The sequence below is a fragment of the Magnolia sinica genome, chromosome 3, assembly GCF_029962835.1.
Source record: "Magnolia sinica isolate HGM2019 chromosome 3, MsV1, whole genome shotgun sequence".
Classification (NCBI taxonomy): domain Eukaryota; kingdom Viridiplantae; phylum Streptophyta; class Magnoliopsida; order Magnoliales; family Magnoliaceae; genus Magnolia; species Magnolia sinica.
This window is the reverse complement of record NC_080575.1, coordinates 44,833,478-44,859,029: the sequence shown is the minus strand read 5'-3', so window position 1 is coordinate 44,859,029 and position 25,552 is coordinate 44,833,478. Positions and strand designations below refer to the sequence as shown.

Below are 25,552 nucleotides of genomic sequence, written 5' to 3'. Positions count from 1 at the left end.
TCTTGAGAAAAAACATGCTTGTGGCATGAAATCTTATAGCAGAATAAATCCCGGATTAGATTTAGATTGGCTAAGTCAGGTGCATATCATATGCATGATTCATCGTCGTTGTATCATTGTATGATTGAGAGTGGTTAAGTCAGGCGCATATCATATGCATGATTCATAGTCGTTGTATCATTGTATGATTGAGAGCGAATGATTCATATCATGGTATGGTGATATGGTGATCATCGTGGGTTGTGTTGCGACACACGATGTGTCTATGATGAGTATGTAAACCGTCTACATACATGATGTATTACATGAGACCCCTATGAGGAACTAAAATGTATGAGGAGATCACATGAGGAAGGTCGTCCTATGTTTGCCTTGAAAACCATGACATATAGTGCTTGTGTGTGGACTTATGCATATGGTGATTGTAAATGCCATTAAACATACTTTGTTATAACTTGAGTTGGACACCACATCGGAAATGTGTAATTCGACAGGACATGATTAGAGAGTCCGTGGGTGAAAGTCCCTAAACCCCGATTGGTACCATTGGGAGCGACCAATGATTAGACCGGGTGGAAGAACAGAGCGCTGGAATGCCGAAATACCAATGTAGGCAGCGACTCCCACCGACATGTGTCAATTGGTTGAGAGGTTTGACCTGACCTGCTTATGGGCAAGCAAAGATAGGTTGTGTGTGACGAGCTCGTAAATTGTCCACTACCGTTTTGCCAGGTGACTAATGACTTTTCGCTATTAGGCAGATAGTGAGGTTCAACACAAGTGGGTTAGACTAGTTCGGCCCGTGAACTATGTAGTCCCACCTCTGTAGTTGACCACAGTGGAAAAGTCTATCCAAGTGGGTAGCAATCATATGCGAGTCCCACCTCTGTTTTAGACTTTGGTGATCCAATTTGGAAATATGGAAAGTTGTGGAAACATTGAAAGAGTATGTATGTTACAAGTGGGTAGAAGTCCCACCTCTGTAATTAAAAAGATTTGAAACATAAAAAGTGGCATAATGCATTGTATCTTTAGTTTATTGTTATCAATTCAGAAAGCATATGCATTCCTGTGCATTATATAAGCATAACATGACACATGCATTTTCACTGCACACGCACTCACTGGGCTTAGTAGCTCAAGCTTTCCTTTCTAATTTTTTCAGGTGAGAGTAGGGAGCTGCAGGAGTAGATGCTACAAACTCCAGTTGTCCTTTTTGTTTTGTATATATCAGTGTATGTATTTTTTTGTAATACCCTGAATATGTACACCAGGTATAGTAAATATGACATAGTTTATGTTTTGGTTTTGCCTTGATGTGCTCAGTTGTACACGGCAATATATGTTGAATATGATGAAATTTTGAGAAATGATACGTGTTTATCGTCTTTACTTTCAGAAATCTTCCTTGTGGAGCCCCGCTTATGGGACTTAGTATGTGATAGTTGGAAGTCCCAAAATCGGAGTTCTGCGGAGGCTGTCAACCAAATTTGGTGTATAGTAATCGTGGATTACCAACACTAGATTTAAGGTCGTGAAAGAAAATGGTATCAGAGCATGATTTGGGAACTATTTGCATAAATCCTAATGTATTTACTATATGTTGTTGTGTTAGAGTTGTTAGGTTCATGTTTTGCGAAGTAGAGGAGTTGTATGGGTATTTACTATTGTGTATATTGTATCGGTTTACTTGTTCTTTGTTCTTTTTAGGCTAATTCGGTGTTTTATCTATAGGATGCCGCCTAGAAAGAATCCTGTTTAGACTCCTCCATTGCAACCTAAGTCTAAGTCAAAATCTATGTCGAAATCTGTTCAGACTCCTCCAGTACAACCCAAGTCTAAGTCACAATCTACGTCAAAATCTGTTCCAGATCCAGTTATACCTATTCTTACAACACAACTTCAACAACTGTTGCAGACTGTCAACTATAACAGCTAATCAAAAGTAGCGATCTAGTTATACTCCTGAGACATCAGCGCAGGAGCGGGCTAGTGCTCTTTTTATGGAGTTTAGACGTCTAGATCCACCTTGTTTTTCTGGTAAGCCAAATCCTATGGCAGCCGAGTTATGGAAGTCAGAAATAGAGAAACTTTTTCAAGTTATGGGTGGTACTTCCAAGCAATGTGTTACCTTAGCGACTTATCAATTGCAAGGAGAGGCAGAACAATGGTGGAAGTCAGTTGTTCGTTCAATAGATCCAAAATTTGTGTGGACATAGGAAGCATTTAAAGACCAGTTCGATCGTAAGTTTTTCCCCGTAGCTGTTCGTTGTCAGAAAGCACATGAATTTGATTCTTTAGTTCAGGGTGAGATGTCTGTTGCTGACTATGAGGATCGTTTTATAGAATTATCTCGTTTTGCTCCACATTTAGTAGCTAATGATGATTTGAAGGCGAGGAAATTTGAGGATGGTTTGCGTCCTAGTTTGTGATCTCGAGTTAGAGGGTTTGAGTTGTCGACTCTTGAGGGAGTAGTAGCAAAGGCACAGATTTTTGAGTCTGATTGGAACCAACAACAAAGTACGCATTCATCTACTTCTAATCAACAAAGGAAGATGAGATTTATTTCAGAGAGTGGTAATAGTTTTCAGCCATTTTCATCCCCAAAGAGGCCTACAGTTAAATATGATATGTAGCCAGACCTGATGTAAGATCCCTGGTATCACCGTCTGTTCCTCAACGACAGTTTGTAGCCAGACCTGATGTTAAATCCCCAATATCACCGTCTATTCCTCAGCGACAGTTTTTTAGAGCCTGTTATACTTGTGGTGGTGTAGGGCACCGTAAAAAGGATTGTCTCAATCCGTAGAAACAACAACCATATCAACCACCTAGACATCAGCAGCCCCAGCAGCATAGGCCACCATATAGGACACAGTATAGGCCCCAACAACCACAGTCTAAACTGCAGTCACAGTGGCAGCAAGGTAGACAACCCTTACCCCTTCAGATGCAACCTCGTGTTTATGCAATCCAGAAGAAAGATTCTCAGACTAAGGTAGGACTCATAAAAGGTATACTTGTAGTATCATCCCTTTTTGCACGTGTCCTTTTTGATTTTGGCGCATCACATTCATTTATAGCAGATAGTTTTTGTCAGTCATTGGAATTGCCGAGAACATCGATGACCAAGGGATTAGAGCTCTTGACTCCTTTAGGGAAAAGAATGGTGTTGAGTTCTATACGTCAGGACTGTCGTGTTTACATAGCAGAGTATGCCCTTCCAATTGATTGTTATGTTTTGGAGTTGTTGGAGTATGATGTGATTTTGAGAATGGACTGGTTATCCAAGTACCATGCAGTGTTGGACTGTACAGCTAAGACAGTCACCTTTTTTATACCTGACCAGCCTCGATTTCAGTTTGTGGCTGATCCTAAAGATAAGTTTATAGAAACTTTGATGTCCTGTATTCATAACGAGTCCAAAGGTGTATGTATTGAACAGTTGCTGGTAGTACGTGATTTTCCAGATGTTTTTCAGGAAATTCTAGGTTTGCCACCCGTTAGACGTACAGAATTTCGAATAGATCTTATCCTTGGCACTGCCCCTATATCCAGAGCCCCTTATCGTATGGCACCGTTAGAGTTGCATGAGTTGCATGAGTTGCAAAGACAGTTAGATGAATTACGTCGTTTGGAGTTTATTTGCCCGAGTACTTCACCTTGGGGAGCGCCTGTGCGTTTTGTAAAGAAGAAGGATGGTTCTTTACGGTTGTGTGTCAATTATAGAGGACTTAATAAGGTTACGATTAGAAACAAGTATCCGCTCCCAAGAATAGATGATTTATTCAATCAATTGAGTGGTGCGCAGTATTTCTCGAAGATAGATTTACGGTTTGGGTATCATCAGATTCGGGTTCGGGAAGAGGATATCCCGAAGACAGCTTTTGTGACTCGTTATGCACAATTTGAATTTCAGGTCATGTCATTTGGTCTGACTAATGCACCTGCAATATTTATGCAGTTGATGAATGAGGTATTCCGTCCTTATTTGGACCAGTTTATTGTTGTTTTTATTGATGATATTTTAATATATTCAAAGATAAGGAAAGATCATGTGTGTCACTTAGAGATGACGTTGCAAACCCTTTGTGCGCACCAGCTATATGCTAAACTGGAAAAATGTGAGTTTTGGCAGGAAGAATTGAAATTTTTGGGGCACACAGTTTCAAAGAATGGAGTTTCAGTTGATCTAGCTAAGGTTGAAGCAGTTTTGCAATGGATACAGCCGAAGAATGCGTCTGAGATTCGGAGTTTCTTAGGTCTAGCAAGGTGTTACAGACGTTTTGTTAAAGGATTTTCTCGTATAGCTGCCCCACTGACTTGATTGACTCGAAAGGATGTAATATTTGTTTGGAGTGGAGCCTGTGAGCGGGCATTCGCGGAACTAAAAACTCGTCTTAGGACGGCACCAATTCTTACTCTTCCATCTAGGAGTGAGGGATTCGTTGTTTATACAGATGCCTCGTTTATAGGTTTGGGGTGTGTCCTAATGCAATAGGACAAGGTAGTAGCATATGCATCTCGCCAACTTAGGCCTCATGAGCAGAATGATCCCGCACACGACCTAGAGTTAGCAGCGGTAGTTTTTGCCCTCAAAGTATGGAGGCATTACTTATATGGGATTGGATTCGAACTCTTTTCGGATCATAAGGGCCTGAAATACCTCTTTTATCAGGCCGAATTGAATATGAGGTAGAGACGTTGGATGGAATTGATGAAAGACTATGATTTTGATCTTCAGTATCACCCAGGAAAAGCTAATGTGGTGGCGGATGCTTTAAGTCGTCAGCCACAGGCCCAAGTGGCACAATTGATGATGCGAGAGTGGAAAATGGTAGAAGATATAGCTGAATTTGATTTTGAGATAACTCTACAGTCCTCAGTTGTACAATTAGCAAACTTGACGATTCAACCCTCTTTGATATCCCAAGTAATAGAAGCCCAACAGTTTGATCAATGGGCGTTGTTTTGTAAAGATGTGATAATAGGGAAAAGTCAACCGGAGTGGCAGATAGGTTTGGATGGTGGACTTCGGTTTCAGGGTAGATTATATGTTCCAGATACCTCAGAATTGAAGAAGGCCCTTATGGATGAGGCACATCACACTCAGTTTACTATCCACCCAGGTTCTACGAAGATGTATAAGGACATGAAAAGGCAATTTTGGTGGACTAGAATAAAACGTGAAGTTGCTAGGCATGTGTCAGAGTGTAATGTGTGCAAACGAGTAAAGGCAGAACATCAAAAGCCGGCAGGGGAATTGCAACCTTTGGAGATACCAGTATGGAAGTGGGAACATGTAACTATGGATTTCATTGTGGGTTCACTAAGAACCTTACGTCGACATGATACTATATGGGTTATTGTAGACCGTTTGACAAAGACAACCCACTTTCTTCCTATTTGTATTTCTTGGTCTAAAGATCGGCTCGCAACTTTGTTTATAAACGAAATTGTTAGATTACATGGTGTACCTGTTTCGATTGTATCTGACCGAGATCCGAGGTTTACATCAAAATTTTGGAAGAGTTTTCAAAAAGCAATGGGGACGACTTTAAGATTTAGCACAGCATATCATCCACAAACAGATGGGCAGTCCGAAAGAGTTAACCGGATTCTCGAGGACATGCTCAGCTCATGTGCCTAAAATTTCTCTGGTAGTTGGGACGACCACTTGGCGTTAGCAGAATTTGCGTATAATAATAGTTTTCAGGCTACTGTTGGCATGGCAACCTATGAGGCGTTATATGGTAGACCTTGTAGGTCCCCAAGTTGTTGGACTGAGATTGGTGAGCGATGTCTTTTAGGTCCTGATGTTGTCCGGAAAACGTCTGAAAAGATTGATCTTATTCGACAACGTATGCTTACAGCTCAAAGTCGGCAGAAGAGTTTTGCAGATCGCCGGTGCAGACCCTTAGAGTTTGTCGAGGGAGACCGTGTATATCTCCGAGTTTCACCAGTGAAAGGTGTAGTACGATTTGGTGTTAAGGGAAAGTTAGCCCCGCGGTTTATAGGGCCCTTTGATATTGTTGAACGAGTTGGCACCGTAGCTTATGGTCTTGCTTTGCCACCCCAATTATCTGGAGTTCATAATGTTTTTCACGTCTCAATGCTCCGTAAATGTGATCCGAAGATAATAGTACCTGTTATTGACTGGCAATCCTTAGCAGTTTGGAAGATGCATCCTATATCGAGCAGCCAATTTGTATCGTGGATAGAAAAGAACAAGTTCTTCGTACTAAAGTCATTCCCTTAGTTAAAGTCCAATGGGGTTATCATTCTGTCGAAGAAGCAACCTGGGAACGGGAAGCAGAGATACGCAGTCGTTACCCTCATCTATTTGATTCCTAGGTACGTATAAATATGATATGGTTATTGTTGTATTGTACTATTATAACTGGATATGTTTTGAAATTTCGAGGACGAAATTTATTTTTAAGGAGGGAAGAGTTGTAAGACCCGAGGCCCCGAAATCTGGTTTGTAAACTGGATAGTTGTTGACTATAGGTCCATTGGCCCCGAGAATGTTTTGACTTGATCATAATGTTGTTCTATTATCAAATTACTTCAATAACATTGTTATATTGCTACTATAAGTTTAAACTTTTCAAAAATCATCACAAAACATCCCATAACTCTCCTTTTTAGACAAAAGCTAATTTCAAACCATTTTCAAGTCCATACATATGAAAACCCTTTAGCAACATTCCATTTTCCAGCACTCTTTCTTGTTGAGTGTGAAGTTGAGAAGAAGAAAAAGAAGAAAAGGAAATAGAAGCTGAGGTTGGGAGCCAATCCTCTGATAGTTACAGGTGAGTGCATAGATTAGGAGCACGGATATGTGTACGCTGGGGTTTCCTTCAAAACCCTTTTGCTGGCTTTTCATTTAGGGTTAATAGATTGCTGGAATTTCTGTTTTACGGTTAGATAATTGCTAGATTTTCTGTTTTAGGGTTAGGTTTTCTCTGGCTTTTCATTTAGGGTTAATAGATTGCTGGAATTTCTGTTTTAGGGTTAGGTTTTCTCTGGCTTTTCATTTAGGGTTAATAGATTGCTGGAATTTCTATTTTATGGTTAGATAATTGATGGATTTTCTATTTGAGGGTTAGGTATTGCTGAATTTTCTGGTTTCAAATTAGGTATTGCTGAATTTTCTTGAAAGCCCTATAAAAGACGAGATTTCTGATTTAGGGTTAGGTTCTTGCTGGAATTTCTGATGGAGTTGGTTAATTTGTTGCTGGATTTTCTTTTAAAGCCTTAAGCAGACTAGCTTTTCTGATTTAAATTCGTTAGGTTAGTGCTGGATTTTCTTACGGGTATGGCTGGATTTTCTGAGTTAGGTGATTAGGTTATTAATGGAAGATTAGATGATAAAGATGATTTAGTTTTGTTTAAAGTCATACGTATTTCTAACAGTTTCTCTCTTTGTCCCTTACAATGTCCGCTCGCTACCTGTTTGACAAAATGTTTAAAAGAAATATCCCTCATCCTTTTGATGTAGTTAATTCTTGACAAAAAGCATGCTTGTGGCATGAAGTCTTATAGCAGAATAAATCTCGGATTAGATTTAGATTGGCTAAGTCAGGTGCATATCATATGTATGATTCATCGTCGTTGTATCATTGTATGATTGAGAGTGGTTAAGTCAGGTGCATATCATATGCATGATTCATAGTCGTTGTATCATTGTATGATTGAGAGTGAATGATTCATATCATGGTATGGTGATATGGTGATCATCGTGGGTTGTGTTGCGACACATGATGTGTCTATGATGGGGTTGTGTTGCGACACACAATGTGTCTATGATGAGTATGTAAACCGTCTAGATACATGATGTATTACATGAGACCCCTATGAGGAACTAAAATGTATAAGGAGACCACATGAGGAAGGTCGTCTTATGTTTGCCTTGAAAACCATGACATATAGTGCTTGTGTGTAGACTTATGCATATGGTGATTGTAAATGCGATTAAACATACTTTGTTATAACTTGAGTTGGACACCACACTGGAAATGTGTAATTCGACAGGACATGATTAGAGAGTCTGTGGGTGAAAGTCCTTAAACCCTGATTGGTACCATTGGGAGCGACCAATGATTAGACCGGGTGGAAGAACAGAGCGCTGGAATGCCGAAATACCAATGTAGGCAGCAACTCACACCGACGTGTGTCAATTGGTTGAGAGGTTTGACCTGACCTGCTTATAGGCAAGCAAAGATAGGTTGTGTGTGACGAGCTCGTAAATTGTCCGCTACCATTTTGCCAAGCGACTAATGACTTTTCGCTATTAGGCAGATATTGAGGTTCAATACAAGTGGGTTAGACTAGTTCGGCCCGTGAACTATGTAGTCCCACCTTTGTAGTTGACCACGGTGGAAAAGTCTATCCAAGTGGGTAGCAATCATATGCGAGTCCCACCCCTGTTTTAGACTTTGGTGATCCAATTTGGAAATATGGAAAGTTGTGGAAACATTGAAAGAGTATGTATGTTACAAGTGGGTAGAAGTCCCACCTCTGTAATTAAAAAGATTTGAAACATAAAAAGTGTCATAATGCATTGTATCTTTAGTTTATTGTTATCAATTCAGAAAGCCTATGCATTCCTGTGCATTATATAAGCATAACATGACACATGCATTTTCACTACACACACGCACTCACTGGGCTTAGTAGCTCAAGCTTTCCTTTCTAATTTTTTCAGGTGAGAGTAGGGAGCTGCAGGAGTAGAGGCTACAGACTTCAGTTGTCCTTTTTGTTTTGTACATATCAGTGTATATATTTTTTTGTAATACCCTGAATATGTACATCAGGTATAGTAAATATGACATGGTTAATGTTTTGGTTTTGCCTTGATGTGCTCAGTTGTACACAGTAATATATGTTGAATATGATGAAATTTTGAGAAATGATACGTGTTTGTCATCTTTACTTTCAGAAATCCTCCTTGTGGAGCCCCGCTTATGGTACTTAGTATGTGATAGTTGGAAGTCCCAAAATCGGAGTTCTATGGAGGCTGTCAACCAAAATTTGGTGTATAGTAATCATGGATTACCAACACTAGATTTAGGGTCGTGACAGGCAGTCTTCATGAAGCTTTCCAGCTGAAAAGGGAGATGCGTGAGAATGGTCTGATGGCAGATTGCTTTACGTATGCTACACTCATGAATGGGCTGTGCAAGGAACAGAGGTCAAGAGAGGCAAAATTGTTGGTGGCAGAGATATGGGAGATGGGATTGAAGCCAAATTATGTTGCTTACACAGCTTTGATTGATGGGTTGATGAAATAAGGTGATGTGGATGAGGCTTTTAGAGTGAGGGATGATATGTTTGTTCACAGAATTCAGTTGAATGCCACTGGGTATAATACACTCATTCGCAGCGTATGTAAGATCGGAAAGATGGAGAAGGCCCACCAGCTCTTGAATGAGATGATCGGGATGGGGTGGAAGCCAAATGCAATGACATATGGTTCAGTTATCGAGGGTTATTTGAAAGAGAAGGACACCGATAATGCTTTTGAGATGTTTGATGAAATGAAGAGAAATGTATTGCCTATGGTTGTTACATTTAGCTTATTGATTAATGGGCTTTGTCATTGTGGAGATTTGCACCAAGCAAACAGTTTATTAGAGGAGATGGTTGCGAGTGGTCTCAAGCGTAATGTTGTTATCTATACGGCGCTTATAACAGGTTACTGTAGGGAAGGTAGAGTTGAAGATGCATGCAAGGTTTTGAAGAGGATGTTGGAGAGAGGTGTCGTTCCAGATGTGTTTTGCTATAATTCTCTTATAGCTGGATTATGCAAGGTGGGAAAGATGGAAGATGCCAGTATGTACTTGGTAGAAATGAAGGAGAGGGGACCGATTCCAAATGCGTTTACATATGGGGCTTTCATGCGGGGGCATGGTAAGGCCGGGGAAATGCACAAGGCGGACGGATATTTCAAGGAGATGCTTGTCTGCGGTTTGGCGCTGGATGTTGTTGTTTATACTGTTCTTATCGACGGGCATTGCAAAGCAGGTAACGTAAAAGAAGCCTTCTCAATATTTCATGCTATGCTTGGAAGAGGGGTGCTTCCAGATGTGCAGACTTACAGTGTGCTCATCCACGGACTTTCGAAGGCCAGGAAGTTGGAAGAGGCTATTCGGGTCTTCTCGGAACTTCAAGAGAAGGGTTTGAAACCTGATGCTTTTGCTTACAGTGGTTTAATTTTTGGGTTTTGTAGGCAAGGTGAGATGGAGAAAGCTTTCAGGCTTCTTGGTGAGATGTTCAATAAAAAAATGGAGCCAAATATTGTTACGTATAATGCTATGATTGACGGATTATGCAAGATAGGTGACGTCAAGAGGGCGAGAGAATTGTTCAATGTCATCGTAGAAAAGGGTTTGGCACCAACTAGTGTGACTTACACTATAATGATCAACGGGTATTGCAAATCGGGAAATGTAACGGAGGCGTTCCGCTTATATGATGAAATGCTGTAGAGGGGACAGTTGCCAGATAGCGTTGTGTATAATACTCTTATCGACGGATGCTGCAAGGAAGGAAACTTGGAGAATGCTCAGGACTTGTTTCACAAACTGGTGCAGGACGGCTTTGCGACAACCCTCTCCTTCAACACTTTAGTCGACGGGTTTTGCAAGTTAGGCAAGCTTAAGGAAGCAAACAGATTGTTGGAAGATATGATAGAGCAGCGGGTCATGCCCAATGAAGTGACATACACAATACGGATTGATGGGCTCGTCAAGGAAGGGAAGTTGGAGGAGGCTACTCAGCTGTTCTTGGAGATGCAGGAAAAGAATCTGGTGCCAAATGCCATCACTTACACCTCGCTCATTGATGGGCAAAGCAGACGAGGAAACACCGCAGAAGCATTCGCACTATTCGAAGAGATGGTGGCTACAGGCATTAAGCCAGATGAAGTGACATACGGTGTGATGATCCATACTCATTCTCGAGAGGGAAACTTGATTGAGGCCTTTCGGTTGAGGAACGAGATCTTGGGGGAATGCATGTCGATGAGCGGTACTGCATACAATTCACTGATAGATGCCCTTTGCAAGAAAGGTGATTTTCATGAAGCGTTGAAGTTACTCAACGAAATGGTGGAGCGAGGAATTAGAGCTGATGTTGCAACATGCAGTGATCTAATCCATGGATTACGGAGCGAATGTAATATCAATGAGGCTAAAGTTCTTCTAGAGAGTATGATAAACAAGGGTTGGGTGCCCAGTAATACTACTTTGAGTGACTTGGTCTCTGGGCGCCAAAAACTGGAGAGTGCAGAGGAAGACAGTGACCTTTAATGCTAAGGTGGCAAAGGGGGTTGTTTTTTAGCATAACAAGCTGCTCAAGAGAAGTACTTCAGCAGCCTGCTCAGGTTTAGAACGTAAATCCGCTTGGCCGAGAAGGGACATCGAGAAGACTAAAATCACTTAAGAGTTTGTTTTTTGGAAGGAGGCTGCCAAGGCTATTCGTGCATCCTACAATCCCGACACTTGCCAGTGTTGCACATGTTTGATCCTGGGAATTCACATGGCTCAAATATCATATGGGAGATGCACACATTGTATTTGGAGAATGGCTTAAGCCTTTTTAACAGTACTTTGTACACATGAGGCCCGTCTGTGGCTGGACTGACCTGACTTTTGGGACATGAAACATACATGGATTGGCCCACCTGATGAATTGCCTGCATCTTGCGCACATATTCCACATTGGCATGTGTGAGGAGAGTAGGATACAGAATTCTACTCTTGTAAGCATGTCCCATTGATTTGTTCTTCTTGAAGCTCCCTGCACCTTGGTGAAGTTTTCTCTCGTTGATGCTGATCTTAGATTACCAGAAGATTGGAATGCTGTTCACAAATCCTTCCGTATATCCAGGTGAATGCTTTCTTCTTTTTTGGATGTGGACATAGATGGCACCAACAATATCATCTATATCTACCTCAAATAATCAGTGAGTACCTCACCAACTGCTTTGCTTCGAATATTAATCGGCTTCCAGCAAAACAACAGGATTAACAGCTGGAAAAGGTTTCGATGACCGACTCTTGTACATCATCTGTATGTAGGAAGAGCTTCCCTAACTTATTTTGATTGTCTTAGTCATTCATTGGTCGACTCATTCTACCAATTAGCAAATGCTTGGATTTCTTTAGAATGCCAAAAAACGGAGCTGTCATGTAATCAACTTATGAATTCAGGCCATTATTTAAAGAAAGCCATCATATGTGAGTATTCTTTTTGTAACAGACATCCTGTCATAAAGGGTCATATTGTGCTACAATTGGTGTGAATGGTTGTGATCTTTGGAATTTTCTGTATCTTTTTGTATTTAATTTGGTAAGCGACCATATGTGTATGTTTGGTAGATGCTAATGTCCTCTCACCTTCATGTGGATGCTAGTGACATCCCAAAGCTTTTGAATGATATCCGATATGCCTAATCATCAATCAGACGGTCCATTCAGTACCACCGTGACCAAGCCATGGTTCAAGAATCACGCTGATCACATGATCCTAACCCTTTAAATTGGGCCAATTTGTTGCAACAGTCTGTTTTTACAGGCCATAAATTGCATGGTTAAAAGCATCAAACCAGAGTGCTACTGTGACATCATAAGCAATAAAAAATGGGATCTATTGAATAGATTCTTCAAGGTGATGATTGGACCCATTTTGTTCTCCACTCAATCTTGACGGTCTATTTTCATTGCTACTGATAATATGTTTATGATCATATTATTGGCTTGATTTTTTATTTTTTTTTCACCACGGCTTGCCCTAGTTATATGAATAAATGGACAGTAAAAATTGATGATTGGTTGTCCCATTTATCATTTACTAGTTTTGGGGATGTTGCTAACATCCCCACCTTCATAGCGACAGTAGCATCGATGCACAAACATGCACACTCCTGTCAATAATACATTTTAGGCACTAGCCAAACCATGTTTCCTTTGTTTCTCCATGATGATCTTATTTATTATTATTATTATTTTTTAAAGATGAAACTCCTAGGAACTGTTCTATGGAGGTTCTCTTAATTCATTGGACCTTTTTTCAGAGATTGAAATACCCCATGCCTTGGTGAACTGGAATAGCAAACGTTTCTCATCATCCTTTCTATTTAACTTTCACCTTGCAGCACCCCTGTTAGCCATGAGCTGTAGAGCTCCTTCGAACTGCCTCCTTGAGGATACTAGAATGGTCTTAGATCAAGTTATTACTTTGAGGGCAATTACTGCTTCTGGTCACCAATTGCTTCAACAAGGATACTTTAACTGTTCCTTCTCTATGAATTAAGGGCCTGTTTGGACACACCCTCAAAAGGGGCATTTTACACCTAAACATCATTTTGACCCTAGCTCACATTATGCCTTTGGATGCACTTTTGGCAAACCGTCTCAACCCTAACTCAGCAAAATGGGAGCTAGAAAGGTGACTTGTTTGTTGAGTTGACTGAAAAAGCAAGAGTGAAACCCCTTTTCCGGAAGTGCATCCAAATGGGCCACACATGAGGTCCCTCTAGAATTCAGGGAGCACAAGAGCCCATCCCAAATCCAAAGAGAGAATAGAAAGCTTAATGGAAACAAGAGGAAGATTTGTCATCAAATGTTCTAGCACTCCACTCCCTCCAAATATGCCTACCAGGCTCCAAGAAAGGACCAGTAAGCCAGCTACGTTAACATAAAAAATGGATCTCTCCACAGCCCCTCTGAAGGGATGGTTCACCGATTCTTCATCTTTCCTACGGACGCAAATTAAGTACTACACCTGCCCATCCTGAGCTCGGCAAGTGCAGGGGCTCTGAAGAGCCACTGTGATATTTGGGTTTTATCCATACCGTCCATCCATTTTTCCATATCATTTTAGGGTCTAAGCCCAAAAATGAGGCAAGCACAAGTCTCTAGTGGACCACACAGTGGGGATTAAACAGCTACCATAGAAAACTTATTGGGGGCGACAAAAGTTTTGGATCAGGCTAATATTTGTGTTTTCCCTGTGTCCAGGTCTATGTGACCTTATGAACAGGTTGGATGGCAATTAACCATCAAGGTGGGCCCTGAGAAGGTTTCAATGGTGGGTGCCATTACCACCACTGCTTCCTGTGGTGTGGTCCGCTTGAGCCTTAGATCTGCCTCATTTTTTGGGCTTAGACCCTAAAACCCATACATCACAATGGCCCCTCAGAGCCCCTGCCTGTGCCAATCTTGGGATGGGTAGGGGTAGTATCCAAACCGCTTCCCTTTCCTACACATAATTCACATATTGTTCATTACCATATTTCTCTTAAGATTGTCAAGAGTTCATGGCAGTCGATACAAAAGCTTGAACCCTTGCGGAGGGATCGGGATTCAATTTTCTTCAGTTGTCCTGTTTGGTCAGCTAATTTGAGCGCCACACCTGGAGTTTTCTATTTGCATTATCTGTTTTTCTTTTGTTGCTATTTTTGAGTGAAGCAGAGTGACAAGTGGGTCACTTATTGCCTCTGTCTTGCCTTTCTTATCTCTGTTTCTTGGCGTGTTTAATGAAACGATCTTCTCCAATTTGAATTCTAATGTAGGCAGTTCCAATTTGATCACTTCCTATTCATTGAATTCAATTATCACAATTCAATTTGAAGGAATTGTTTGCTTCTGAGTCCTTACTATCTGCAATAATCTAGAAATATTTAAATTTCTGTGTTGTTTTATTTTGCATGTTTACAATAAATGGTTGTTTCGTTGTATTGCGTTTGGCAGAATATTCAATGATCCTAAATCCTGCTCTTATTCCAACAGAGGTAGTTTCTGTTCTGATTGGATGCAATTGCTGCCAAATGTGATAGATGGATAGCGGAATTATGTTGGTTCTTCCATAATATCTGGGCCACCAAACACACCTGGGGACCACCTCAGTGTATGCGTAGTGGATATCCACGCCGTCAAACAGGTGGGCAGAGGATTGTTTCACAGTGTAATTTTTGTTAGTTGCATGTCAAAGTCATGGGCCACCTGATGTAAGGTTCGGATTATCTGACCAATCTATCCACGGGCATTGATCTGGCCCTCCAAGTGTGCATGTGACACAGGCAAGTTTCTCCTTCATTTACACGATGATAAGTGCTGTTATGTAACTTGAATTCCATACCTACTGCACGTGAAACAATTTCCTCTCATTGCGACTGGAAGTATTGATCAGGTGGGCCATCATCTAGATGGGCCATAGGGAAAAACTATAGTGAACTGATAACTTCAGACCATCCATCCAGATGTAAGTTTTGCCCTGTCCAAATCGACCCATTAGTCAGCTTTGTATCAACGGTCCATCTTTATATCTGCTGCACAGATAACTACACAGTCCACCCCTGTGGTTGTTGGCCCTGATCACCACATGTTCAACTTGGACACTTCGATTCTAACCGTCTATTTTGAAATGGGCAGCGACTGACAAATGGTCGGAATTGATGAATGATGGTGGCCCCAACTATAAAATTTTCATCTACCCTTCCAATAAAAAAGGCAAAAAAAAGAAAGAAAGAAACTGCCCTTTTAATAGTGTTCCGAGAATCATCTTCCACAATCTGAACCTCACCAAGGTTTTCATAGTATGGAAATGGATCACACTTTGTTGTTGCCATTTTAAATGCATCTACTGTTTCAGGATGCATATGGACGTGCAATCACTGTGGGGCACAATTATTGTTTACAGCAACGTGGAACTGAGCAATTTAAATATCCATCTGAATAGAAACATTAATCCTTTTTGTCATCATTGCAATTACTCTTGTTTCATCCAACTCAAAATGAATCTGATCAGAATTTGCAGCTGGTTATTTTCTCCAAATAAAGCCTCACTTTGTTGAAACTTAACTAGTGCAATCTATGTCAATAATATATCAAACAGAAGTGATAGAGAGAGAAAAGAAGAAGAAATAAACTTATATATGTGCATATAATTGTGTATAATCCATACTCATTTCCACTATTTTAGAATCATAATTGCAATGATGTCCATTGTTTCTAACTGGTTGTACATGAGCATTCTGTCCTGCAATGCTAAACACCTATGTGATTATCAATATCTGTCATCCCTCTACATGATGAAATTTTCATTTGATGGGACCTAATCGATGGCCTGAGGCTGAGGGACCTCAGTCGAAGGGGCCGAAGAATCAATAGGTAGTTTTTTGTTGGGATTCATTTATGTGTGATCTTTTACATACATATTTATGTTTTGTTACATTTCACTAGCCATTTATTAAATACTCTTGAAATATTTTCTTGTGCATTTAATAGCCGTGCTTAATCTGTTGCTAGCTATGGGTTTTGTGATCCCTTCGTTTTTTGCAGTTCACCATCATTGAATAGTTGGTCCCTATATATCTATATCTATATCTATATATATATATATATATATATATATATATATATATATATATATATATATATAGATGTCAAGTCATATTTATGTGTATTTATGTATTTGACACACTAATTGTTCTTTATCTACCCAACATTTTGTCTACAACAAAAGCATCGCTAGTCTTATAACTATTCTCTAAAATTTCACTTTCTATTTGAGTGGTTCACGATGGTCACATGAAACTCCGAAAGCACATCTCCATTTCTCCCACCCTTCTTAATTCCATCATCCTTCTCAATCTTTCCACTCTCATGAATTATTAACCAAAAATATCAATAGTGGTCATTTTGGGAAACGTCTTGTTTAGCAATCTTAACTAATTCCTCATTTTCAGTCATAATGTTACTAAAATTGCACTCCATATACTATGGTTTAGCCTGACTAATTTTAAATCCTTTATATTCTAAAGTACCCCTCCATAAATCTATCTTTGTATCCACGCCCTCCCTTGTCTTACAGTCAAAACTATGTCATTTGCAAATAACAAACACATTAGGATCTCTTCTTGCAAATGCCTCGTTAACTCATCCAAAACCAATGTGAAAAGGTACAGGCTCAATGCTAATCCCAGGTGCAACGGTAATTCAAAATTTACTTGTCTCTCCACTAGTGGCCCTCACATTTGTTACCACTCCCTCATATATATCGCTAATCATGTTAATATGTCTTGTTGAAACTCCTTTCCCAACACCAACCAGATTATCTAGGGATCCTATCAAATGCTTTCTCTAAGCCAATAAAGACAAACCATGTGGAGATCCTTCCTCAACTCCATATAGTTCTCCATCAATTGTCTAAGTAGGAAAATAGCTTCATCTCATGACTCAGTCCTTTGTCTTTTTTATTCTCCATTTTTAATTTTTACTCCCCCCGCAAAGGAACTAGATACCAGAAGGATCATCATGTTCTCCCTCTCCCCACAATCAAATGAAGTAGATGCCACAAGGATCATCATGTTGTAGGAAGGGTGTGCGCCGACACCTGATCTAGGGGGGGTCCACAGTCATTATGTTATCCACTACATCCATTGTGCCACCTCATATTCATTATACATAACATAATTTAGATGGATACGAAACATAAGCGAGCCACACCACTGAAAAAATGTGAAACCACGACTAAACCCACTGAATTCACCCCCAATAAAATATACCACTCACAATCCCTCGTCCATTTCTTCAATAGCAAAAGGCCCACTAGCTTAACAGATACAATTGTTCGCCCCAAAGTTTTTAGAGGTGGCCACATTCAAAGTGGGACCAACCAATGATTGGTCTGGGTGACCAAACCATTGCCCAAACATGTCCTGCTTTTATGCAACACTTAAAAAAGAAAGCCCACACTATTAGAACAGTAAACTAAAAATTAGTATTCAAAGGCACCATCAAATCATAAACTTAGAATTACTCATCGTTGGCTAAAATTACAGAAAGGAAACAAAAATCATTTTGCTCAAAACTTTGAAATCGACATCACTGTTCATCAATCAATCCCCACCATCAATCCAGCTCCTTCTGGACCTTGATCCCCATCGCGTTTGCAGTCCCAATCACTGACTTGCAGATGAACTCCAACGGCATGTATTGGCAATAATGAACGTACTGCTTCACCTTGGTGATCTCGTACACATGCTTGAGTGTGATTGTGGAAGCGACGGTCTGGCCGGGCCGGCTGTTGCTCGACTTGATCCCAGCGGCCTTCTTTGGGTACCACGTGACCGATGGGGATTTGACGGTGAATTCGAACGTGTTGTCTTTGAAGGCGGTGGTGGTGATGGACATTGGGGTTTTAGGCTTGTATTTTTAGGTCTAGGCGTTGAAGTCTTTGCAGAACGCCATGAGGTTGAGCTGGTATTGACCTAGGGCCGGCCCGACCGAAGGAGCTGGGCGGGCCGCCCCGCCCGGTACCGTGAGCCAGATCGTCGCGGCGACCGGGGGGCGGGTTAGGATCTCTTTTAAGGTGGACATTTTGAAAAGAGGAAAGGAGAAATGCTCCGGAGTTGCTTCTCGGTTTTTGTTGTACGCGGATTGCCGAATGAGATTTGCTACTGACAAGTTGAGTAGCAAGACTGGCTATTGAAGTGACATCACCAAGTTCTGTGGGGCCCACCATGATGTATGTTTTATATCCACACCGTTCATCCATTTGGAGAGATCATATTAGGGCATGATCCAAAGAACGAGTTAGATCCAAAGCTCAAGTGGGCTCCACCACATAAAACAGTGGGGAGAGAAATGGATGAATGGTGTGGATACAAAACATACATCATAGTGGGCCCACAGAACTTGGTGACGTCACTTTAGTAGGGAGTCTCCCTACTCAACTTGTTAGTAGCTAATCCGCGTCCCTAATGGACATTGTTACGTGGTCACAATCATGATATATGTGTTTTATCCACGCGGTCCATTTTTTTTATTTTTTTATTTTCAGAAGATATGAGGCTAAAAATGAAACAGATCTAAATATAAAGTGCACTACACCACAAGAAAACAATGTTGATTGAACACCCACCATTCAAAACTTCTTATGGCCCACTATAACAATTATTTGTCATCCAACCCATTGATTACTTGCGTGAATTGAAAACACAAATATTAAGTTCATCCAAAATTTTGTGGACTATTAAGTTTTTAAAGATGGCCGTTAAATCACCCTTGTTTATTACGGTATTGCTACATGAGAGTTGTGTCTACTTCATTTTTGGACTCATGACCTAAAATGATATAAAATACACGCACCGTGGTGGAGCCAGGACGCAATATGCGTCATTTTTGTTAGGGTTTTAAGGAGAGGTGTACAAGCCAATGGAGAGGGATTTCCTGCAAAAGCCTTTCACAGGAAGTTCATGCAGTGGGATGATAGATTGAGTCACCATGATGTTTTTGAAAAATCTACCCTCCATCTGTTTTTTTTTTCCTTAATGGATTAATCTTAAGACAAGATACCAAAAATCAGATGGATCCAAAACTCAAGTGGGACACATGAGAGTAAATAGTATTGGAGATTCAGTGAACATTGATTAAACATTCGCACGGCCACAATAGTTCTGTATAAGGCTAAGTTTTTTGTTTTTTCACTTCATTCCAATGAGAATGTCCTCACAAATCATAAACATCAAGAAGGTTTTAATTGGAGGCAAATCTTTCTCCAATTTTCCTTCTCGTATGGTAGCCTTGAGTTTTGGATCACCTGATTTTTAGTCTCATGTCCTAAAATGATTTAGGAAAACGGTTGGACAATGTGAATTTTTCAAAAACATCATGGTCGGCCCCACTTAGCATCCTACTACAAGAACTTCCTGCGAAAGGCTTTAGCAGGAAATCCGCCTCCCATGCTGCCTTTCTATAAAGTGACTCTTGGGGATACTAAATGGGAACCTTGTACAATTAATTAACTGGTTTTGTAAAATGGTCCAATTTGAGTCAGGGTCGTGGACCCAGATCCAATCCAAAGCCCTGATAAAGTGATCAATTGGGCTTACTGCAGTCAAAATTAATATTTTTCATGATTTCGGCCTTGACAAATTCAAAATCAAGGCTTGTACTAACTCTAGACCGAGTAGGATTTGGCTGTGACCCTAGAACTAGCGATGTGGGTGGGGACCCTGACCACCCCCTACCAGCGATGTGGGTGGGTCCCTGACCAGGTAGCCCACCACCTCAATGTGTGCATTGTATTTTCATGTTGTCCACATGTTTTGACAACTTATTTCAAGGCATGGTCCAAAAAATGAAGATAAAAATTTTAGATGGACCACACTATAGGATACAGTGGTCGTTACATGCCCACCATTAAAAACTTCCCAAGGTCCACCGTAATGTTTGATGACCATCCAACCTTTTGACAAGGTCAAACGGACTTGGATGAAAGGTTTTTTTTCTTTTATAAAAAATAAAAAATAAAAAAAACAAATATCACCTTTATCCAAAACTTTATGTGGCTCACAAAAGGTTTTTAATGGTCAATAACCACTGTTTCCTATGGTGTGGTTAACTTGAAAATTTCCAATGTTTCTCATGGTGTGCTCAACTTGAAAATATGTATCGGTTTCCATTTTTTATCATACCCTAATTTAAACTGACAAAACAAATGAATGGCATGGATATACAATGCATGCATCAAGGTGAGAACTGCAATCAGGATCCAGTCCTTAAAACTGATTCTGGCTCCTTTAGACTCGTGTCTCACCAACTCCAGCCTCAGATCCCACCCAAACCGGGGAAAGTAGTAGTCAATTAATATAAATATAGAAAAGCTTAAAATGATTAATTAATTACTATTATTTTGTAGGATAAGTGAGAAATTAAGAACCTTTGGTTGAGATCCAGTGTTCACTACTAGATTCATCCTACGTTGGAAATTGGAATGAACTATCAGTTCTCACTACACCAAAATCGTTAAACCGGTACGGTAGGGATTTTGGTTCAGAAACGGCTTTAAGCCGTTTCTGAATTTGAAATGGTAATGAACCGTACTAGAATCGTTGCGGTTATACACCACATCATCAAGGTGGGACATATGGTAGGGTAACACTCAATAAATTGATACCCTGTAACACCTAATCCGCTCCTGGCCAAATCCCTCAAACCCACTCTCTCTCCCTCTCTCGTGATAGCCCCCAAATCCCGCATTATTTCATTCTCGTGGGTCTCTCTCTCTCTCTCTCTCTCTGCCCCTCATTCCCCCCTCTCTCCACCCAGCATTGCTAGGTTTCCCTCTCTCTCCCCCTCTTTGCCCCTCATTCCCCCCTCTTTCAAGGCTCGTTTTCGATTCATTGATTGGACGGTCCATATTCGTCCATCCATGACTATGACTCCTCCTCCTCCCTTAGATGTAATCTATAAAAACCAAATCCATCTGTCTACTTTTTCTTTATTTCGGGCAGAATTTTCAATTCCACTGTTACAGGGCAATATTTCTATTGTTTTGATTCAGTGGCCTATGGGGCGTGGTTTTGTTAGATTTGACCTTGATTCGTGCTTTGTTTTATGCAGCGGGAAGATGACGTGATGCTTATCTTGTATTTTTATTTTGTCGGAGGCCTGCAACCGATGGAAGGTAAGTTTGATTCACCATAATTTGTTTTCTTAGGGCTTTGATATCTGATTTTGAAAATCGGTGGAGTTTAGTATTGGTGCTATTAGGTTTTTGATTTATTTATTTTTTAAATGTTTCTTCCCTATCTGTTTATTAGTAGTGCCGCAACCAGAAGCTGCCAATACGGTGGATCATTTCAATAGCAAAATGAGTTTACGTACATGGGCTTAGAAACTGACCTGGTTTTTTTTTCTTTTACTTTTTTCTCTGGCTACTCACTGAGTCAATGCCTTGTGCATTAACAATACATCATTTGTGTTTGTATTGGTTTCTTTTTTCTTCTTTTTCTTCTTTTTTTCTTCTTCTTCTTCTTCTTCTTCTTTTTTTTTTTTTTGGATTTGGTATCAAATGTCTCATCATGTGCATGCAGCTGAGGAGAAAGAACCATATGAAGCAATGGGCAGGGTGGATCAGAAGCGTTACAAGGAAGCCATGGCTGGTTACAAGAATTCCCCCCATGAACATTGATTCAGGACGTGAGTCTGAGAGTGATGTCCAGCATCTACTACTAGCTATTTTTGAAGGGTTCTGAATCTGTGGCATGCTTCTCATGCATACTTTGAGAACATGTGCCTATGCCTAACATATAGATGTAATGAAGTCTGCTCCAAAGGTTGCAATGCAAATTTGTGTTTAACTGGAAAGACAGTTATTCTAGAAATGGTAATTAACTTACATGCTGAGGGCTGGTAGTTGATAGTGGGAAATAATGCATCATAGCCAGGTAGAGCCATTTCATTCCAAAGTGCACTTTTGTGATGTAATGAAGAGGATCGTCCATCTGGTAGGCCCAAAATGAATGGTATTCCTTTTACTGCTATTTTTCCTTTTTTATTTTTATTTTTTTAGAAGAATACCGGTGTTCTATGCTTTAGGTTATTACATAATATGAATTATCTGGTCCTAAAATATAAATTGATTTCTTATCTTCTCTTAGCTCGCATAGCTTGGAAGATTATCTGTGTCAATGAAGAATTTTGAGAAGGATCTTAAGAAAAAAGATAAATTTCAATTATGTTTGACAAATATTCCTCTTACTTCTTGTGTGCGTGCCTTGTTATATATGAGCTGCAAGTAGGGTCTCCTAAGTAGATTTTGATTTCTTTGAAGTTTCTTTGATGATCATGGCCACATGGTGTTGCACTAGTTGTCTCGGGTTAGTGGCTGATCCTGGTAAGAAGCAAAAAGGATATAAGAAGAAGATTAAAAAGACAGGTCTGGTGGTTCTGTTTCCTTTCAGGAAATGCAAGAAGCTATAAAGAAGTAGAAGATCACCATCATCTGTTGATCCTGGTAAGGGTTGTTGTCTATGTTTTAGGAAGCCCATTCCATCTGATTCTCTAATCGCATATCAGCCAACTGATCCCAATAGTCCTGAATTTGGTTATGAATTCTTTTAAGAAGCAGAAAGTGTAAGTACTGTTTGTTCAGCCACACACACACACACACGCACACACGAACTTCCTTGTTTATACTTTATTTTCTTTTCTATTTTTTTCCATTTTCCTTTCGATTTGAGTAGAATCATAAACTACAATTGCCAAATGAATAAATTCTTTGCTTCTTCGAGGAACTTTCTACTACCTTTTCCTTTAATACTCTTGTTGTGTATGGTGCTTGATACAAGTAGGTAATTGTAGGTGACACTTACCCACCCACCGCCGCACAATCGCAAGTGGGCGAACACACAAAGAAGCTCGCATTGTCGCATGAATGAGTTTAATGTCAGTCAAGATGCATAATCCTTAGTTCAAAAACTGCGCCAACAAATCGGGATTTTACCGAATGCAAGCAGGTAACTTCTGGGCATTTGAGTTTGTAACGGGACAATTCAGATAGAATCAAATAGAACATTAGGATGAATAACAATAAAATAGAATCAATTGCACTTGAATGCACACACCCACACCCACAATACATCCTTTGCTTTTATTATAAATTCTGTTTATTCTTTCTGGCATTACACTAATTGTTTCAAAGATTTTATTCGGAATTGAGATTGGATATTAGGAACATTGTGTGATCTAGGTTATATGAATGAAACTATAATAGTTATCAGCTGCATCTGGTTTATCTACTTAATGTTAACCATCATTTTCTGTTGCAAATTTACAATCAGGATTTGTTCCTTTTTCTCTACTTTCTAGTTTCAGCTATGACTTCGTTCAAGATTTACCACATGCATCATACACGTAAATCAAATTAAACCATTCAAGTTGTGAGCCATAATTTAGATGGACCATAGACCGAAAGTTATATGGAATTGATTATGTAAATAGCTAATTGGTAGATATTTATTGGATGGTTCAAATGAGAAAAAAAAATAGATGGACCATAGACCACGGATTTTTTAGCATGTGAACACTTAGGTTGGCGCAGTTATATCTTCTTTTCTTTTTGAATGGTATCAAGGGAATGGTTGGCTGTTAAGAATTAGCTCTAAATTTCAGAGTTCAGGCTTCTTGCTTGCAATATTAGAATCCTATGGTCAGTTACCGAGAAATATTTTTCTGCAACTTTTTAAGCTTTCAATACAATGATAGATGCAAATTTCGCTGTCGTTTGCGCTTCTCGAGGTATTTGCACAAAAAATCATATTTTTCTCAGATATTTCAAGAAAAGATCCCCTAGATTTTCTTAGGGTTTCCATGTTAATTCTTGATTGGCTCCACGATCCAGTTTGGTTTCTTATATTTGCTACTGATGCACAGATCCTACTTTCAAGTTGACCTTTTGTGCAAGCTAGCATGTATAACCCGTTTGAACGCCATGTTTGGGAATCTTATTTAATGGAGCATTATAATTCTCATCTTCTCATTATCTAAGCCTTATCTCAACTAATTGGGAATCATACTGTTCCTATCAATAATAGTCAATGCACATTTTCTGTTTTTGGTTCGTGTCTTGGGTTGTAGGCTGTTTGTAAGGAAGCTAAATGAATCCCACCTAGTTTCTTTGGCGGGACAGGCGAACCAAATTGGGTCTGTCACTGAGAGCATTGAGGGTCATATGCACATATGCAAGAGGTGAACCAAATTGGGTCTGTTTCCCTTGAAGTCCAGCTCAACTGGTTTAAGGCCCACCTCAGCTCTATCTACTTCTCGCAAATCGGTAAGATCAACCACGATCCATAAAATTCATCTTAATTCCCACTGTATGACCATGTTTCAGCTTGTGCAAGTTAGGCCCATGACTCACTGATCTAGACCATTGGCTTTTTGGACCTGTCGCAAATCCGAGTCAGGCAGTATCAGGCCTAGCCCATACATTAATCGGGCCCAAACCCAAGTATTAAGGACATAAATAGAATAGGCCTGTTCTGATCATTGGATTGGGCATTAATAGTATGAAATTTTGCAAAATCTATGCCCAGGCCCTAATCACTTGGGCTTCAAAATCTAACCCAAGATGGATGGACTCAAAAATCTCTTCCATCTTTTAGATTTGTAGCCTATTGACACTACAAGAAAAGGGGGCTTTAGCCTTAGTTCAAAACTGTGGCTAAAAAGGTTAAAAACAGAGGTTAAAGCCTTTAGCCTCAGTTATCTAAACCGATGTTGAAACCCCCGTGGCTAAAGGCTTTAGCCTTAGTTTTAGCAACTGAGGCTAAGATGACTTTTATAGCCTCGGTTCTTCAAGTAAAGCTAAAAGAACCTTTTTAGCTTCAGTTTTCTCTAAATAAGGCCAAATCAAAATTTTAGCCTCCATTGTTTCCAACTGAGACTAAATCCAAATTTTAGCCTCAGTTGCCTCCGATTGAAGCTAAATCTATTTTTAACCTCGGTTCTCAACAACTAAGGGTAAAGCCTTTAGCCACGGGAGTTGTAGTCTCAGTTTAGGTAACTGAGTCAAAACTGAGATTAAAGATGGATTTAGCCTTTGTTGGTATCAACTGAGGCTAAATTCACTTTTTAACCTCAGTTCTCAGAGGCTAAATCATTTATTTTAACCCATTCATAAACCTGTGCATAGTCAGTCAGATCCACAACATTAGCTACAATATTTTAATGGGTTTTTCCTCTCAAATAAAACC

General features: G+C 40.0%; 1 protein-coding gene and 1 pseudogene across 1 annotated transcript in view; one reads left to right on the top strand and one right to left on the bottom strand.

Moving 5' to 3' along the window:
• LOC131239873 (uncharacterized) overlaps positions 1 to 18,452 on the bottom strand; it is a 58,189-nt gene extending 39,737 nt beyond the window's left edge. Inside the window, 1 exon segment of the mRNA XM_058237775.1 lies at positions 17,882 to 18,452. Within this exon segment, the coding sequence (XP_058093758.1) occupies positions 17,922 to 18,389 (468 nt within the window). The 5' untranslated portion in view covers positions 18,390 to 18,452 and the 3' untranslated portion in view covers positions 17,882 to 17,921.
• Positions 4,835 to 12,338, top strand: LOC131238874 (pentatricopeptide repeat-containing protein At5g61990, mitochondrial-like; annotated as a pseudogene).
• Positions 18,453 to 25,552: the final 7,100 nt, after the last annotated feature.